Source organism: Syngnathus typhle, linkage group LG1 (genome assembly GCF_033458585.1).
Source record: "Syngnathus typhle isolate RoL2023-S1 ecotype Sweden linkage group LG1, RoL_Styp_1.0, whole genome shotgun sequence".
NCBI classification, from domain to species: domain Eukaryota; kingdom Metazoa; phylum Chordata; class Actinopteri; order Syngnathiformes; family Syngnathidae; genus Syngnathus; species Syngnathus typhle.
In genome coordinates this window covers 17,429,166-17,446,434 of record NC_083738.1, presented here as the reverse complement: position 1 = coordinate 17,446,434, position 17,269 = coordinate 17,429,166, and the positions used below count along the sequence as shown (strand labels likewise).

Genomic DNA, 17,269 nt, shown 5'->3' with positions numbered 1-17,269 from the left:
TACATGAACAAAAGAAGTTAATATATATTATTTATGGTAACGATAGAGGCTACTGTAGAATTCATTTGACATTTTTTGCTTACAATCACAAATGTTTGTTTTTTATACTTTGTAATTGATATTTAGAGGTATTAGTGGAGGAGTAAGAACATGAATAGAGCAAGCAACCAAAGGTCCTCCCAAACTCGCAAGAGATTTGTCAATTCCTGATTAATTTAACACTCGCTTTGTTGTAAATAAATGATTACAAAATAAAAAAGTGTTAATCATTCATAAAGATTTTGTATTCTGTTGAGAAAATTCAGTGAATGCTTTTTAGTCTTTGCCATTTTGATTTTTGAACAGAATGAATCTTAATTAAAAATCTTAATTAAAAATGCATATCACACAATGGTTCAAAAATCCAAACAGTGCCTGTCTTTATCATAAAAGGCTTTGTTTTTTGTTCATCATCACAAACATCAATAATTGATCTCACTCAGTTATTTTTTACGTCGGAACGGGAACTAATTGGCTTTCTCTTAATCACTTGATGAGGTTGGGTTCTCTCATAAATGTTCACGCTTTTTCTCTCCCATAAGTCTAAATAATACCGTAACATTTGTTGTGACATGTCACTCCTTCATCAATTCCCTCAATCCCACAGAGGCTTCAGAAAAGAAGTGCGGGGGAGAAAAACCAAACTCCGTCAGAAGGATAACATTTCTTTGGCACGCACAACTTTGTGTGTCTAATGTGTAAGAATATCCCTGCATCCTGTTGACATGTGATTTTCTCAGCCTATTTGGGACAACTTGTCTTACCGAACGCTCGGCAAATCTTTTCAAGCAGCGTCGTTTGTCAATTTCAGGAGAGTTTATGGGCTGCGGATATTATAACATATAGAAGGTACTCAGATACTCTTGAGGCCTAATCTAAAGCTCCATGGCTGAGGTGTCAAAGCCATTTTTCTAAGCCACATTGTCATTATGGTGCCACTCAGTGGTTCGCTCGTACACACGAAACACACATTTATTTTCCTTCCACTTGATTTTAAATGATTGCTCGCAGCTCACTGGGGTAGTGTGTAGAATGCACGACTGCGTCACAACCTAACAGGTTAAATCGCAGCTCGAGTATGTAATCTTTGTATGTTCTCACGGAGCTTCCTACTTTCTTAGAACTGCTGGGTCAAAAGAAACCATATAGGGTGAAACAGCTAATCCGGCGTTGGGTCCAAAAGGGGACCGAGCCAATGCTGGGTCATTTATTTTATGACCAACATCTTCTAAGAAGTAACTTAAGTAATGCGACTTATACTCTGGAGCGACTTATATATGTTTTTTTTTCACATTTTTGGGCATTTTATGGCTGGTGCGACTTATACTTTGGAGCGACTTATAGTCCGAAAATTACGGTATTTCTTTTTCAAACTCTAAAGAAATAAATCTAAATAATAAAAATAAAAGGATGTGTGGGAGACTTTACTTGAGAAATTTGATCAAACTGTCTAAATGATTTTATTCATTAGGACATTATGAGCTTTCTATTTGGAATTTGTAAATACAAAGTACTTTAAAATGTACTCACTAATTATAGTCATAACAAAGCATCACAAGTCTTCACAAACAGTATAGGATAGAAGAATCAAATAAGAGTAATAATGTCCAAAAAATGTATTTACATATTTAAAGTGGCAATGTGACTGAGCAGAATGATCAGCATCAGTGTATGTGGCAAGTCCACATGAATAATAAATACGATCCTTGGGGATGTGAATCGCAAACCACATTAATATGAAGAAACCACAGATACCGAAATTATAGTGAACAGCCGCAAGTATATTAGTATTTAGCAAAAGGCCGGTGTTATAACAAATTTAAAATGGAACAAACACCATTAGCATCATTAATCAGCCACCAAGTGGGCAAGGACAAAGTTAATGTCATATTCTGTAAAGTTTATTCTTGAAATAGACCGTAGAAAAGACTCTCAGCATTGATAGTTTCACAATTTGTGCCCGTCTTGTGTTAGAACATCCCACAATTGAGGCTACAAGCTGCATACATGCCGATAACAACTAACACCCCCCCCCCCCCCCCCCCCATCTTTGACCACAATTTGGCGTCAAGGGTCTAGTTTTGAATAGATTCCCATAAATTGTGATTCTGGCATCAACATATGACACAGGAACAAGACTCGAAGGAATTAGTGGTTGCATTGTGAAAAACATAACACATTAGTACATGTGAAAAATTGTCACAAGATAAATATACTGGCCTGTGTTGAGAACATCTGTTATTTCCCACGCCACGTAAATGTGATTGGCAGGACCGAAAGCAGGCAGATGAGTCAGAAGCAAAGTGTTGCATGAATGGAAATTAATGCCGATGCTTTTCTTATCACAATGGGGCTTTGGATCTCTACAGGCCTTATCATATCACAGACAACATGTCGTTTCTGTCCGTGGGTAAATTTGATAAAAACATGACTTAACCTGCTGGGTTTATTTGCGCCAAATGCCACCTGGGAAACAGAGTGACAAAATAATGACATTTTTTTAAGGCCCAGCAATTTCCCAGAAATGAATCAGTAGGATGTGTGCGGCACATCCACGGTGTGCATTTCCCTCCTGATCGGTCTCTGTCAATACTGTTCTGACACATTCTCCACCAACATGCTCTGACAAATAGATTGGACCTTTCTCAAACAGACAATGAATGACAAAATGAAGTGCTTACAACACATGGCGCATGGCCCCAAAGTATTGAAACACGTGCTAATGGATCCCATTAAGCTGCAAAAACTCTAAAACGAGTTTCCAAGAAACATTACCCGTCTGTAATACTCTGAAATTCACACATTGAACGTTCTATCTAATGGTGAGCCTGCTCATACATGCATGCCCAGAAAATATTAGTTTATTAAGGTGTTATTGAACCGGATGGGTTGCGTGACAGAAAAATCCATTGGCTCCATTAACATCGAAACTGTATCTATTTGCATGTCAAATGTCAGCGAGACTATTGGATTGCAGTGTGACAAATGCAAGTTTCATTTGTGCTTGTTACATGACACTTTAACCCACAAAACAGTGTAAGAGTGGCTTGGATTTAATCAGAAGATCATTACATTGGTTTAGAGTCGATTGTATTTTAAATAAATTATATTTGTAATATAATAATGAGCATTTCACTAATGCTTCATAAGAATGTTGCATTAAATTTACTTCAAATTCAATAAGCATGTAGAAATTGGCAAACATCTTCAGGCCTTCATCCCATACAAATTCAATCTCCCAATTAATCTTCAGGGTCAAAATAACTTATCCAACCTTGGGTAAACGTAACTCAGTCTTCTGGAAATTCAGGAATTAGGAAACCAACCCAGCGTTTTTGTTTTAGTGCATGAATGATGGACAAAAGAGGTCCTCTAATGTAGCCTACATATCCCTGTTCGGTACGGCACTCAGCACTTTAATATATCACTTGAAGGAATGCTAATTTGCGCAAAGGAGAATTTGCACTTGATTTTTTTTTTAATCATTTCCTACAACTTGTGATCCACAGGTTTGGTGAGAGTGGCATAACAAATGAGGAACGTGCAATATTTGTGCTTTGTTTAAGTTGGGTATTCTTTGAAACGTGTGCAATTCAGGCAATTGAACTAAACATTTGGATTACTTTTAATGAAATGTAATTACAGTGCTTTTGTCTATTTACCTTGCTACATGCAATTGTTACATGCTGAGAGGAACATTAATGACTCATGTTGGCTTTGTTCTAGAGAGCCATGAACAAGTATTTTGGTCACGCTACCGTTAGAAAGCTAAGGCCATAATGGACACTAAATTCATGAGAGATTGAAAAATACTACTAAGAAATAAAAATGGACTGAAAATCAGCTAATGAAAATCAGATTTTTTTCTTTTCCATAATCGAGGCTGTGGCTTGGATCAAGCAGTCTGGGTAGCACATTTGACTTCTGAATGCCTATTTTGCGATTTCTTCGTTTTCATGCACAAGCTGAAGATAACCCGGCGTCAGCCACAGAACATTAAGAAGCTTCCTCGGGTTATCCTAGTGTGCCCCACTTTTTTTTCTTTCTTTGTTCGCACAGCAACGGAATAACAGCCTACTCTTGCGTTCAAGAAAAAAAAATCCCCCAAAATGCATATTGACAAGCCACAAAGCTTCTGGGACAATGTTGAGACGGAACGGGAACTTTTGCCAGGTCACATCAGCTCTGCTTTTCCATATTCCAAATGAAGCATTCAAGTACCAACTGTGACACATTTGCTATATCTGTCCCTTAAATCTGTATGGGATGGAATGGAGTCATTCGAGAAATCCCGGAGAAAAGAAGCTTGTGCCATAAACCTTGGTCTTAGTCCCAGGCCATTAGCCACCAACATGAAGTTTGTCCCATGAAAAACATCAAAAGGTACATTTTATCCCAATAAACTTTGCTCATTGTGTATTATTTCTATTGAAAATATAATATATGAATATGTTTTCATCAGACAGCCACAGAGTCAGCCTTAGCAACAACAACAAAAAATGCATTGATATACTTTGTAAGAAATTAACCAAAAATAACATATTTTAGTGAGCATTCTCCCACAGATGGTTTTCCGGTAGCCAGGAAGGGGAAGTTTAGCGGTTTTCTCCCAATGTAAGTCTCAGCGCAGTAATCACAAAGAGTGGCACAAAAGCAGGGAGTCATAAAACATTCAACATCATTCAAATTCTCCGCTCCCAATCTGACATTCAAAACTACAAGACAATGTCGGTCCAGGAAACATATTGAAGGAAGTCTCTTTTTTTTTTCCATTCGGCGAGAATAACGACATCTTGAGGGAATACAGCTAGTGGGGAAAAAATATTTTGGCTACACTCTATATTTCACCATCATCCTGTTGGAGAGTCATATAAAATAAGACTGTGACGCTATTACTCTTTTGTCAAATAAACATGGGCGAATTATTGGAATTTTAATTCCGAATGCTTGATGGATGGTATCACTTTTCCGTCATTTTAACCTGCCAATTTTGTTGACTTATCATTACATCCCTGATGAACTTCTTTGTTGTTTAGGCATTCTGCTTGGGATTGTTACCCTACTCCATCATGAAGTTTTGTTGCATCTTTCTGTAAATTGGCAGCCAAACGTTTTTTGGAAGACCAAGCTAAGCTATTCCCTCCATTGATTTTCACAGATGAGTTTGTCTGTTTGAATTGGAATTTCTTTCTGAAAACGTCCATCACTTTGTTAAATATCCATCTCATCGCTCTCTTTTCTGTACTTTTTTGCCCCCCAAATTCTTTGTCTTCTGGTTTCGCCTTTGCAAAGAGAGATTGTGATACAGTCGCTCCTGCCCTCTGGAGGGCAGATGACACCAACCGTTGTTTTCGGGCCTTCTCAGAAGCGCTCACACTTTAATCAACCGCTGATGTTGGTCTTGGTCTTTTCCTTTGACACCAGTGTTTTTTTTGGAACACTTTGTCATTCACATGTACCAATATTTTTGCAGGCATGACAAATGGTGGGACTCAAACAATCAATCTATCTTTCAAGTTTTGTGTATCTGTTCCAGCTGAAAATACCTCCAAATTAAATTATTCATCTGATGTCAGTTGTAATGAGTCGACAGCAAAAGAAACACTTGTAGAACGGCTAGATAAAAAGTAAGAAATAGCTAATCCAGTGCTCGGCCCAAACAGGGCTTAGGCAATGCTGGGTTAATTATACCAAATGCATTGGGTTGAGGATCAGACCCAGCATATTGGGTCATGGTAAAGAGGAAAAAAATCCACATATTGATGATGTAAAGCCACCAAGGAATCACGTTATCACTGTAGCTGTGGTAATGCTCATTTTAAAACCAACATTTTCCAAGAAGCTGTAAATAACATTGCTCTGTCCGGGGAAAGCAAGTCACTTGCACGATATGATTTTTTTTTTTTAGTGTGAAAGGAGTTCATCTCACTCCTGTAGTTCTTTGTACTTTTGGAGGATGATGTTTATGATTTCATTCAACCATTTAGACCTTTAATGTCTAGAATTTGCATAACATGTCGTTGAAGACAAATCTCAATTCAGGATTACGTTAGAGTGGTATAATCAAGACACATCACATCCTTGGACAAAAAAATGAAGTGTCTGCTTTTGATTTATAGAAATGCAATCAAGTGGCCAATTTCCCATGATATTGTGCTTGTCCTATTTTACATTTTCATCAAACCACATTCTGCGGCCTTATCTGCAAAATTGAGAAATAATAATGGCAGGGAGATTGGAGGTTCAGCTTCATCAGCAGTCTATGCCGCTGAAGTGAGAGACCTTCATTGGGCTCTTTCATCTGCCTTCCCCCACCATCCTTTTCTACTTCTGTTTCTTTACCTCTCCACCACACAATCTCATTTTTGCTTTGGCATCCCTCAAAAGTGTGGGGAGGTGACAGAGGCTAAATGATCTCCCATTGTGTGAAGCAATTATGAAACACATCCATATTTACATTCCACCGGTGAAGTGAGCACCAGCCCTTATTGTCACACGCCCCCGCCTGTTTGCTGTGCGGAGGCCATAATACAAAATCTCCCCTACGTGCTCCTTTTGGCTTGAGGTGTAGTGAGTGTGAAGGCTATATGATCCACTTCATTTCTCATTAAAGCATCCAGTGATCCATATAAACGGGGGCACTGTCATTGCGTCTTTGCCCCGTTTTCTTCAAAGTGGCACTGACAGCGCCATTGGTCGGAAACAGTCGCAAGTATAAGTTAGCCAGAGAAAGACTGAAGGACCCATGGGGGTCACTACGACGTTAATGTAACACTTGACCTCGAAAAGGATTGTAATTGTTTATCTTCTAATTAATCTTCCAATGGCCATATCAACAATATCTAATTACACCAATGCACTATTGATCCTCATGCAGTCATTGGGTATGGTAATTATGAACAAAATGCTGTTGCGTGCAAATCTGAACCTCAATTTCACTCTCACTGGACTGCATCCTCATAAGTGGTTTGCAATGTAATATGCAATCCGCTGATGGCTTATTAAGATCTTTACAGTCATTTAATCTGAGACTGTGGTCAATTATAACTCTCTGGAGAAGCATTGCTGTTTAATTTGATATAAACAAAACAATAGGCTGCGAAGCTGTGGTCACGATGGAAGCTGATACACCAAGTCTGCTCGACTGCACCCTCCTCAAGGGACAGCTGTGTCTTTTTTTTGTACAAACAATAAATAATATTAATTTCATGGCAGACACCTTCATTGGATCAATACTCATCGACTGCATTGCTTGTCTCTGTTCGTGCGTCGTGAGAGTAATTATGTAGTTTATGGAGGGAGTCGGGAACACAAACACATTAGTAACATACAAATGAGACTCATGTTTTCTTAATATCTATTAGTCAAGACGTCTCTTTGGGGGCACAGCGGCTCTAAATAATTCAACATATTACAAGGAAAAAGGTGCCTCTGTCTCGGCATATTGTGATCGCTCGCATGCTTTTCAACTCTCAAGATATTGTAACTCCGGCCAGTGACGGCAAGAAAATTAATTACAACGGTGCAAATCGATGAACCACTGAATGTGTCAACTCCCCAAAGAGGTGTGATTGTTCATAGCCGCCTGATGGATGAGGAAGAAGGCCAGCGTTTTGAACCCAAGGAGCCATGCACACAAACGGACACTGACCACATCACAATGAGAAATCACACTTTAATCGTGGAGCTAAAATTCTAGCATGGCGCAATGTTACCTCACAGTTTGGGGAATAATTTGTACAAATAGCTCTGAGGTGGAACATTTCAGACTTCTTTTCATTCTGCATCTGAAACAAAGCCACTGTGGGTTGAACAAGTACTCAAAACCTACTCAAATCAATATTGCAATGTAGCAAATGGAAATGGAAAACAATTGAGACCACCATGGTTTTTTTTTCAATTTCTTACTCGTTTTACGGGATTAATGATTTTACAAATCATTGTTTCATGAAAGATAAAAAAAAAATTGAAACGACAAAGCCACGGATCTGTTAGCATTATTGTTTAAATCTAATTTAGGACTAACTGAGGTACTGGGTTACTTTTTTACGCCACGCTTCTTTGGTAGGATTTTGAGACGTTTGTTGTAGTGAACGCTTAAATCACAGGTGCCTGGGGGTCAGATTCGACCCATCTTATGATTTAAGGTGACCGCAAAAGCAAATGATGTGTCAACTCAATGTTTCTCGTTAAAATATCAAAACGGTAAATTGTCTTCCTTTTAAAAACAGTGAGATATTGCAACAAAGTTTTGTTACAATCCCACCTTCAAAATTAATTAGAAAATTATTCAACTTTCATACTGTACTCTGTCCCGTGTCTGTGATATGAGGGGTCATCCATTTCTATTTAAGTCATTAATTGCCCCAAAAGTGAAACCATAACTACGATGTGGCCCGCAACAAAAATGAGTTTGACACCCCTGGTTAAATAAACGCCCAAATGGTCCCTTTAAAGGAAAAATATCACAGATTATGTTTTTAAATTGTTCATGCCAACTACTTTCCTTGAAAGAGAGAGAGAGGGGTAAAAGCCTATGACTGAAGGAGACAATCCAGCAGCTTGCACGAACTAATAAGCCACAGAGCGAATTAGCAGAATGAGAGAAACCATGAAGAGCAGCCTCATAAGTATCTAAGGCTGAGCCATTCTCTTATTTTTCTGCACAATCGGACGGGGAGCTCCACAGCTGAAGGCTTGTGCTTTTACACTGTCAGTCTGCCACTGACTTCGACCCTTAGAAAGGAATGCTAGATGGAGAGAAGGCTTAATGAGTTTGTATAATAGCTGCGCCCTAGCTTAGGAATCATTCATCTACATGAGAGCCATAATTAGCCGGTAAGTCCAGTTCTGTGCTTCCACTTCCACTTATTATTCTGGTGACTTGTATGCAGGCAGTGGAGGAAAAACATAAACAAAAAGACAAAAACCCTTCTGAAGCATATTAATAATCAGCTCTGCGACGCCATCGAAAGCACGGCCGAACAGTCCGATAATCACTCGACCGACACCCTCGGAAAATAAGAAAAGCTATCTGGAGCATAAGTCATAGCCTGGTGTGAGTATGCTGACAGGTGTAGACTCTCGCGGGAGCGCTAATCCTCATGCTTCTTCGTCTGTTTGTCCGACAGCAGTGGGAAGCAGCAGACACATCCGCTCCCGAGACAAAAAAAACAAAGAAAAAAAAAAGCCATGCTCAAGTGAGATGCGTGTATATGTAGTATGTAAAGCACTAATATTCTTATTTTCATTGACGAAAACAAATCGTATCCATCAAACATTCACGAGCCACAACATGAGGGTACACCTACAATGAGAGTGCTTGGGTCGGAAATTCTGCCCTTAGAAATATAACATTGATTGACACTGTTGGACAGATCTAAATTGCACACTCAAAATTGCATTTGCTGGGCACCTGTGAATGTTGAACAAATTAGGTCATTTTTACCCAAGGTTGGGTTCATTATTTTTGACCCAGTAGATTAGGTAGAAGATTAGATTTAAATAGCGTCATTTATGACAGTTTTGTTGTGTACTGGAGTTGAAGTAAATTTCATGGAACACTCTTAGTAGTACCACACCTATTTTGATAACCTGGTAACTCACTCCTTAGTATCTTTGACTCATCAGTTGTTGTTTTTTTTGTTTTTTTGCCTGTAGTGCAAAGAAAATCTTGGCTGGGTCAAGTTCTCAACCCCTTGTGCTGACGATAGCCCAGCATTGTCTCTGTCCCTCTGCGCTGGGATACTGCATCGATATTGTATTTCACCCAAATTGTGTTACTTTCGATCCAGCAGTTTTAAGAGTGTGTGTCTTTGTTTTTGTTTGTTGTGGATGTAGTAGAACAGAATAAATAACACATCCCATGTAGGTATCTCAAAATATGACTGATATTTGGCCTATGTCTGCATGGTTTGTCTCTAAGCTTCCTCCCACATTCCAAAAACTTGCATATTTGGTTAATTGAAGACTAAATCCATCACTGATGTGAATAGTTGTTTGTTTTTACAGTATGTGCCCTGCGATTAGTGACCTTGCAGTCAAGGGTGTACCACGCCCCTTCGCCAACAGCTCAGTAAGGCTCCTGCTCACCCGGTGATTGAAAATTGATCCGTGTATTGTAGTTGAAATTCTTTCAAAATGTGTGAACTGAAAATCACTCACTATGGAGATTTCTTTTTATGCAGTATGTGTTTGTTTTTTGTGTTAATAAAAAGGTTATGCAGATATGTATTTGTAATATTATTTGAAACAATTTTTAGAGTCGCTACAAAAGGTTTGGGGAGGATGCGAATATTTCCTCATTTCTGGGGTTCAAAAACAAAAACGAAACAAAGTGGATTTGTGATTTTTTTATCAAACAATATTATGTCACACCATAATGTGTAATGTTGCTTATTGTAGCCTGAACATCCTGGACGGGGGATTCCTCCATCCTTGTCAAGGTTTTTCCCTTTTCCCACCAATGATTTTTTTGTGTGATATTGCCGATCTTGTGAGGCCTTTAAAACGCTTTTGTATCTCACCCCTATACAAATAAATGTGACGTGTCGGTACAAATTTTGCATGGGTTGAAATATGAGGGTACTGTGGGGCTGCAAACTGATTGAAATCTTGCATATGCCCTCTTATGGGATGCTTAATAAACTGTTGCAGTAGTAAAAGAAGAAAGTAAAATATTATTTCAAATTGACAACATATCCTTAAACGTTGACTCCTCACTTTATCCCCTCCGATTGATTGGGCGCGTTTAGGTCGCTCCGTGGCCACGTTCGCAGTTATCCGCTCCTGGTTTTGCCGCTCCTCTCCCAGCTTTGACGGTCTTACTACCTTCTCTGTCTCTCAGCACTCCAGCATTGCTGCGCAAGCAGATGTTGTCTCGCCGAGGCCAATTATTACCATTTCTCGCATTTTGGCCGCATCGCTCACTTTCTCGCTCGACCACTGTCAAGTGGGGAGAAAAGTGCGTCCCTTCCCCTCTCTGCAAGTGCGGGGGGAGCGGCTTTTTTTTTTTTTTCTCGGAGTGAAGGAGATGACAGCGTCAGTTTTGGGACAAAACAAGGCAGATTTCTGCGGGTGCATGTACCGCACCTGAGATTCGTTGTTGCGAGCAACCGGAGACGCGCGAGGATGGGCGCACAGGACATGTGCTGAGGGACACACTTCAGCGTCGTCGTAAAAGTGCTTCTTATCACACCCTTCGGACGTTATCTCACCTTTTGTCTCTTGTCTTGTCAAACTTGATTAAAAAAAACACACAAAAAAAAACACGAATATGCCCTTTTTTGTGGGCCGCTTTGTCCGTTGTGGACTCAGCGCAAAGCTTCTTGTGCTTTGGCTCAGCTTCACCGGCGTCACCTGCAGCGGTAAGTTCCTCTCTCTGTGTTTTTTTTTCTTCTTCTTCTTTTCTACGTTTGCTAAAGTGCATGCCGGTGTCAACTTCATTATGTCTTTGCGTGTGGATGCGGCGGCGCGTCACGGATCATGAGGGTCGTTTTATTGTTTCATCGTCACCCTCAAGGTTATAAGATGCTCTCACGTGGTGACGCGGTTCAAACTTGATGGACGACTCACACACGCAAAGGCAATGTTCAAATGTGATTAATCCCAATCACGTTTCATGCTTAATTCCAATTACATTGCTCGTTTCATTTCCTTTCGCAAATTGGAGCTGAACTGTGTCAAAACTGCCCAATGAAGCTTTGACCAGATGGCTCTTGTATAATGTATGACAATGCACAGTGACACGGCGCTCCTTTACTGTCACATAAACAATCTTTACCCCAGTAAATGTGCAGTAGCAGCTGGGTAATAAGGGGAGACATTCTGAGCCTGTTTCCCTCTATCCAGTGGCTGCAGCACGGATGTCCCACAAAGCATGCACGACTCCATCCTGCTGCATTTGCAGCACGTTGACAGCTTTACGGAGTTGGAAGAACATCGACTTGCGCTGATGAATTGCGTTTTATGGGCTTGCCTCTTAGCCAAGCGCTGCCAGTTGCATGCAAATGTGCTTTCATGTACAAAACTGTTCAGTTGCTCTAACCTGACTGGGCGTCTTTCAACTTAACTCTTTGTGGTCAAAACTCAAAGCAAACTTGTTTATTTTTATTTTTTTAATTCTTTTGAAAATGCCTTTTTCACCAATGCACACTTTTCCTGAAAACCGAGCAGGGGTGTTATATCAATTGTGCTCACAATGCAGAAGGCCACCAAAATTAAAAATGACAAAAGAATAGAGGCATTAGATTTTTCTATTGTTTTTTTTATTTTTATTTTACTTCCTCGTTGACACCTAAGAATGTGTCTGTGATTCACTACTTCAGTGGTTTTTACAAACAATACATTGGGATCCTTTTTTGTAAGTGTATTCAAACATCTTGAGTTGACAAAGGACTCATTATTATGCCTATCTGTTCACCATGGCAATATATTATAATAAGTCTCATTCAGTTTTCCGTGGTCTGTGACAATACAATTCTACTCACGACTTGTTTTTACAATTCAATCAAAAGCCGCTGGCGCGTGTCCCAAAAACAAGGAGATTTCACTTGTTCCCAACTCTTAACCTTGCTTTGGGGCGAAGACAAAGATGTTCAAGTTGTGTGATTGCCTTGCTTTAGGGCACAGAGATGATGAATGAGGCTGGCTTTTCCTCTTGCATCAATTAGTGTTTGATTAGGAATATAGTAGGGCTAAATAAACAGGCATGCCCCAGGGACCACGTCTACCAATCTCAGGAGCAGTTTGGATGCATTTGATTCAAATATGGGTGGCATGATCCTGTTTGCTCACTGTGATTCCTCTTTGGCTCATTTTCACGTGATTCTTCCTCTTTTTTTTTTTTCTCTCCCCCACTGTGAGCTTTTGCCACAGTCCAAAGACTTGAAGCTTAAGGTCAGGTTGAGTCTCTAAAATCCCACAGGAGTGACATGATACTCTTTGTTTGGGCTTTGATCGACTCGCAAGCCTGTTCAGGATGTTTCTTTTTCCTTCCGCTCGACGCATGCAAGTGTTTCATGTGGAGGAAAACGGGGAGTTTAACGTCAGATATAGTGCCCGTCACTTGGATCAGATTTCTAGGCTCACTATCCTGAGCATCTGTCAATCTCTGTCACATATTAGGTCAATGCGAGCGTGCTTACTCCCAACAGACTTCTTTTATAGCACAGGGCGGGAGCCAGAAATGGATCGCAGGTAATATGGTAGCCAATTCTTCCTACATCAGGACAGGGACGGCGGTCTCCGCTAAGATCAGTCAAACGATCCTCTGAGAGACAAGGCTGCTGACTCGGCGCTCGCCCGTATCAAAAGCCGACTTGTCTTTTTTCTTTTGCCGAGAAAAATAAGTCAGTCACTAATAAAGGTAGGCCTGTCAGTCTAGATTTTAGCTTGCCCAGCACTTTTACTTTGGCACTGCTGTGAGGACGGGGTATACTTTGAGCTTCAGGAACTAAGTATTGCGCTGCTTTACTTGTGTGTGAACAGCATTTGATGCCTTGGTATGCAAAGTGTATGTGTTTTAAAGTTTCTCCATGCATGATTGCCTGCATGCATGTTCTATCTTGTACTTTCATGGAGAGTGGCCAACCATAATCCATGATGCTCTTGGATCTCATATTTGGTCAAATTGACTATAATTGCTCAGCGTAATTCCAGTTTGACTTTCAAAGAGAAAAATTCCGATTGAATTTAATGACACAGTGCAACCTCAGTTCATGATCGGTCACCGATCGGTCTCCCCCCCCCCCCCCCCCCCCCGAATTCTTGAAAGTCGCTTTTTTTGAACTTTCCTCATGCCTGTCCATTCACATAAAAACAGCCCAGAAATCAAAGTTGAGGGAAGAAGATGGGATTTTTCTTTTTTTTTTTTTCTTTTTCTCCTATTGCACCCCATGAGAGTGTTGCCAAGTAATTGTTGTCTGGAAGGAGCAAGGGGATTAGATGCAATTTCCACAGGGTGTACTTTTTGTGATGATGCAAGTGTGTGGCGATCCAGTGACACCATGCAGACATCTATTGCATAATTCTGTCTCCACTCATGAAAGATAAAATTAACACAATTCATTGGGAGGAAATGCTTCTGGTCAGTGTGTGTGTGTGTGTGTGTGTGTGTGTGTGTGTGTGTGTGCGTGTGTGTGTGTGTGTGTGTGTGTGTGTGCGCGCATGTGTATATATATATATATATATATATATATATATATATATATATATATATATATATATATATATATATATATATATATATATATATACTTTGTGTGCGTGTGTGTACATATATATTCATTTGTCCTTCTGCATCGTTTGTTTTTCGAAGGTCTTTCTACAGCTCTCTCTCTTGGCAGTGCTATCCTCATTATCCTTCTCCAAATATATTTACTATCTGTTGTCGTAGCATTTTCCAACCATCTAAGTTAAAGATAAAATAATTTACACACCAATGTACTGAACAGTATTCATTAATTTATTGCCCTCCAGTCATTGGAAATGAATTCAAATGAGACATGCATCCAAAAGAGTGATGCACTGAGGCGGGGATTATTTCGCTTTAACTGCCAGATTTGACTAAATAAATTGGTATGTACATGTGCAGAATAGTTCAGCGTTCGAAAATTACACTTTGGAAGTGTTGTGTTAAAATGTTCCCCTTTCTCAGGAGTACACATTTTCTTTAATTGCATTTTCATGCTGTTTACAGAATTAGACATTAGTCACCAATATTTTAGTGAAAGGAGTATGGGGTTGAAGATGATCAGATTGGTTGTGTTTATATCTTCAACTTCATGTTAATTTAGTTTGTGGCTTACGCTGATGTAAATGTTTCCACTTCCTGACAGTGAAATGTGCAAAAATGTAAGTTATTGGGTGTGTGGATTTGCTGTGATGAATGAGTGCTAAGATGATAGTCCACCACAAATGAATAGACGGTAAACAGCGCGTGTCAGCACAGGTCAGCTTGAAACAATAGAGAAACACGCTCCATTTAGTGACAAATACCCAGGTACCTTATCTTTCAGCGAGCACTGTCTCTTTGCTTATCATTGCCAAATAGCAGTTTTAAGGAGGTCATAAAGGACATGGAGGACAAATCTTGCAGAGGGCTGGTGTTGTTTTCTGCCTTCTATGCAGATGCCTTGCCCACACGCTTCATTTGTCAAACTCTCCCCTTTTGTTTCAGTTACCACATTGGTGTGATGCAAAGCCATGTGAGAAAGCTTAGGTACTGACTTTTGATTTGTTCTCCTCCTAAAAATTCAGCGCATCATTACATGTGTGTGTGCGTGTTTCTGGCTGGTATAGCAGTGACCCCTAACCTTTGATGTGAGATGAATCGAACCTCTGCAAGTTAATGAAATAGAAGGCCATGTTGACATATTAGGAGGTCTCATTGTGTATGCTCTTGTTAAAGTGTACTTGATGACATCATTTAGGAAGGGTGGCAAACAAAAGTAGCTCATCTCCTTGGTGAAAATAGCCCTCAATGGAAAATGTTGTCAATTAGGACTGAACAATTAATACAATTCAAATCAGAAATGCAGTTAAGTAGAATACAATTTTCAAATTGCAAAGGCTGCAATTATCAAAAGCAAGCACTCAACCGCAACAAGCACTCTGCTTCATTTCAGTTGATTGGTAGGCTTTGTTGTATATTTTGTATTTTATTAATTTATATAATCTCTAGATTGGTGGTGTCACTCACACACAACCCATTTTTATCTAAATCAAGAAAAATAATGGAAATTCACTGTTAAAAAATGGCCTTTGAAAATGTGTATCAGATTTTAAACATCTACAGTTCTAAAACCAGTCAATTCAGTATTTCTATTTGGGGGGGGGGGGGGGGGAGACACCCTGACTATAAAACAATTAAATACAAAGCAGTGAGTCTGAGGTCAGTGCCGTCATAAACGAAGGACTGCTATTTATTTGTTTCTTCTTTGTCCTGACCCCTAAATGGACAATCACTGGTATAGCTAAGGTCATTGCTTAATAAGTGAAGTCTACATATTTCCATGACATTGTTTTATGAAACATGAAAATGTGAAGTGGTGAAACCACAAATTTGTTTGCATTATTTTCATATGATTTTGACTTTAGTAGAATTTTGGGGAGTTGTAACGATTGCAAGTACTCAAGGCAAATAAGGTTTTGTATTAATTTGTGGTTATTTTGCCTTCATTTTAGCATAAGCCTAACCTTAGACTGAAAAAGGTATGATATTTTTTTTGCTGTAATATATTAATTCATTTACTGTTTGTGGAAAAGGTATGTGAGAAGAGAGCGTACCTTGAGAAAAAGATCACATTAAATTTGAAATAGTAATATCAAGGAGGGGGGGGGGGGTGTTGGGGGAAATCACATTTAATTATTTATCATGATTGTTCATAAATGGCCATGGTGGTGATGTCTATAAACGATCATTTTGTCATGTTATAGTTTTCACAATGACTAGGTCTCGCAACTTTAACTTAAAATTTTTGGACTCGTGTTATAAAACACTTTGCTGCTGATTTTGGTAATCCAGATTAAACTCATCTATACGTTAAGAACTTCAAGGTTCTATTTTTATATTCAGAGATTAAATAAAGAAAGATCCCCGTTCAATTGTGCCTCCAAAGATATTTCGCAATATCGCAAACGTGCTCCTTCGGTTGAACGTAAATTCATATTTGCTGACAGAGGTCACTTTGCACAACATTCACTGTTTGTATTGTTTAGCCTTTGTTGGATTCCTGACAAACCATTTCCACCTAACTGTGTTGTATAGAATGAATGGTTATAGAACAGAATGGTTGTACGTTTGTGGTTGCACAGCATGCAGTGGACAGAAGTGGTGGGTTAGATGTTCCAAATGCTGGGACTCTCCAAGTGATCAATAGTCTTCTACAAATGCTTAATTGGCCATCAGTCACTGTCTGCAGAAGTGCTTAGGAACCCAAAGGTGTCTCGGTGCAGCTCATCATAACAACGTGTCTGCTCCTTTGGGTTCTCTTCTGGCCTTTACTTCGGGCCACGCGGCGGACAGGGGAAAGCAAATCTGAATGCAATATGGAGAGCCATAGATTAATAGTTCTTTAGTGAGGCCACCAGGGAGCGATGTGAAAGCCTCTTCCACTTCATCATCCAGTGTAGGGAATGTTCTGAAGGTCAATTGATTCCAACTGGCAGTTATCAGTGTTGTCGTTGTTTTTATTTTGATGCATCCGAGATGGTTTTTGTTGAGCTATTA

At 39.5% G+C, this 17,269-nt stretch overlaps 1 protein-coding gene across 4 annotated transcripts in view; it reads left to right on the top strand.

Annotated features, from left to right (window-relative positions):
- Positions 1-10,881: 10,881 nt before the first annotated feature.
- The window catches only part of unc5a (unc-5 netrin receptor A), a 126,944-nt gene continuing 120,556 nt past the window's right edge, over positions 10,882-17,269 (top strand). For all 4 annotated transcript variants that reach the window (XM_061278288.1, XM_061278279.1, XM_061278270.1 and 1 more), the window contains exon 1: positions 10,882-11,405. In XM_061278288.1, the coding sequence (XP_061134272.1) occupies positions 11,315-11,405 (91 nt within the window). In that variant the 5' untranslated portion in view covers positions 10,882-11,314. The remainder of the gene's footprint in view (positions 11,406-17,269) is intronic.